This window comes from Arachis stenosperma, chromosome 1 (assembly GCF_014773155.1).
Source record: "Arachis stenosperma cultivar V10309 chromosome 1, arast.V10309.gnm1.PFL2, whole genome shotgun sequence".
Lineage (NCBI taxonomy): Eukaryota > Viridiplantae > Streptophyta > Magnoliopsida > Fabales > Fabaceae > Arachis > Arachis stenosperma.
The window spans coordinates 11,313,577-11,315,067 of record NC_080377.1 but is presented as its reverse complement, the minus strand read 5'-3'; the positions used below and the strand labels follow the sequence as shown (position 1 = coordinate 11,315,067).

Sequence of the window (1,491 nt, the reverse complement as noted above, 5' to 3'; positions counted from 1 at the left end):
AAATCCGTTTTATGAACCTTTTCTTGTTTATATATACTCTGTCGCTTAGATAATTTGTACAATAATTAAAAAAAATAATTATAAATCAGATTAAAATAGAATACCATCTGCATAATAATTGTTGAGTGATGATAGTTGATTTAATACAAGTGTATAGTCAAATTACTTCCAATTAAAATGTGCTTTAACATTTTAGTGATGACCTCTCAAATAATCCAGCTTGAAAATATTCATGATATATATACATATATCATTATTTATTTTTTGGAGAACATAATAATAATAATAATAATAATAACAATAACAATAATATATAGTTCAAATGACATAGTCTCTTCGATCTTCATACTCACTTAGGAGTTGCGGGTTCGAGTCTCTATCTTTAGAAAAAAAGTAAAAATAAAAAAGAAATAATAATAGAACCATGAATATTACCCATACATTCAAAACTCAAAAGAGCTAGAAAAACATGAGAGAGAGAGAGAGATAGACAAATTAAATAAACAAACCCAAAGTGCACAACATTATTATTCTTAAAACACAAAAGTTTATAACACATGCATGATGAGGATTAAAAGATGATAGATCCATCATCTTCATCCATGAAAATTATTGACTAATAAGATGTCTGTTTAAGCACAATGCTTGGTGCAGAAGCATCGGCGGCGAAAGCCGTGGCAGTCCCCGGAAGGGAAGCCCTCCGTTTTGCAAACGGAGGCGCAATTTGTGTCGCTCAAACACACTCCTTTGAAGCGATGGCTTTGAGACGCACAAGTTCTAGCTTCAACCACCGTTATTGGTCCCATCTCTGTTTAAGTCACAAATAAACACAAATTAATTAACAATATTATAGGTCTAAAAGTACAAAATCATTGTATTCAAAGAAAAAATAAATAACACTACGTAAAAGTTTAAATAAAATAAAAGGGTTGGTGTAACTTACATAGTACATAGTGTTTATTCATTATAGCTAAATTATTGTAAAGTTGTTATTATAAATTAAACTTGCATTAATAAGAAATTAAAGACTAAGTTATTATTATTACCAGTGGCCACTAGAAGCAAAAGAAGGACAAAAATGGTGGAAAGCAAAGGAAGAGAGCGAGCCATTATTATTATAATAATAATGGAAGATTTATAGAAGCTAATTAAGGGGAGAGTGTAGTAGTTGTGAGTGCAATATGTATATGGAATTGGTTTGCCTTATATAGAGGAATAAATGTATTTATGTGTGTGTGGTTGCTTTCCATGTATCTAAGAGATACATATATTTTTTATTGGAAAAGTATAAGTAAGCAATGAAAATATTAAATAATATGAATAATAGATATATTGAAACTTAGGTGTGTGGATGGTTATTCTAATATTAAAATTTAGGTGAGTAATTTATCGTATAATGTGTTTATTTGAATTGGACCAATTTTAGAGTCTGTTGTTCATATTATTTAAGAAAGTCATTAGTTACCTAGCGCTGCGTTTGTTTATGAGAAA

At 29.2% G+C, this 1,491-nt stretch overlaps 1 protein-coding gene across 1 annotated transcript; it reads right to left on the bottom strand.

Annotated features, from left to right (window-relative positions):
* Window positions 1–289: 289 nt before the first annotated feature.
* On the bottom strand, window positions 290–1,261 carry LOC130960635 (defensin Ec-AMP-D2-like). The gene is made up of 2 exons (XM_057886085.1): window positions 1,047–1,261; window positions 290–808 (listed from the first exon to the last, which is right to left on the bottom strand). The coding sequence occupies exons 1-2, from the start codon at window positions 1,108–1,110 to the stop codon at window positions 633–635; spliced, it is 240 nt and encodes a 79-aa protein (XP_057742068.1). The 5' UTR covers window positions 1,111–1,261; the 3' UTR covers window positions 290–632.
* Window positions 1,262–1,491: the final 230 nt, after the last annotated feature.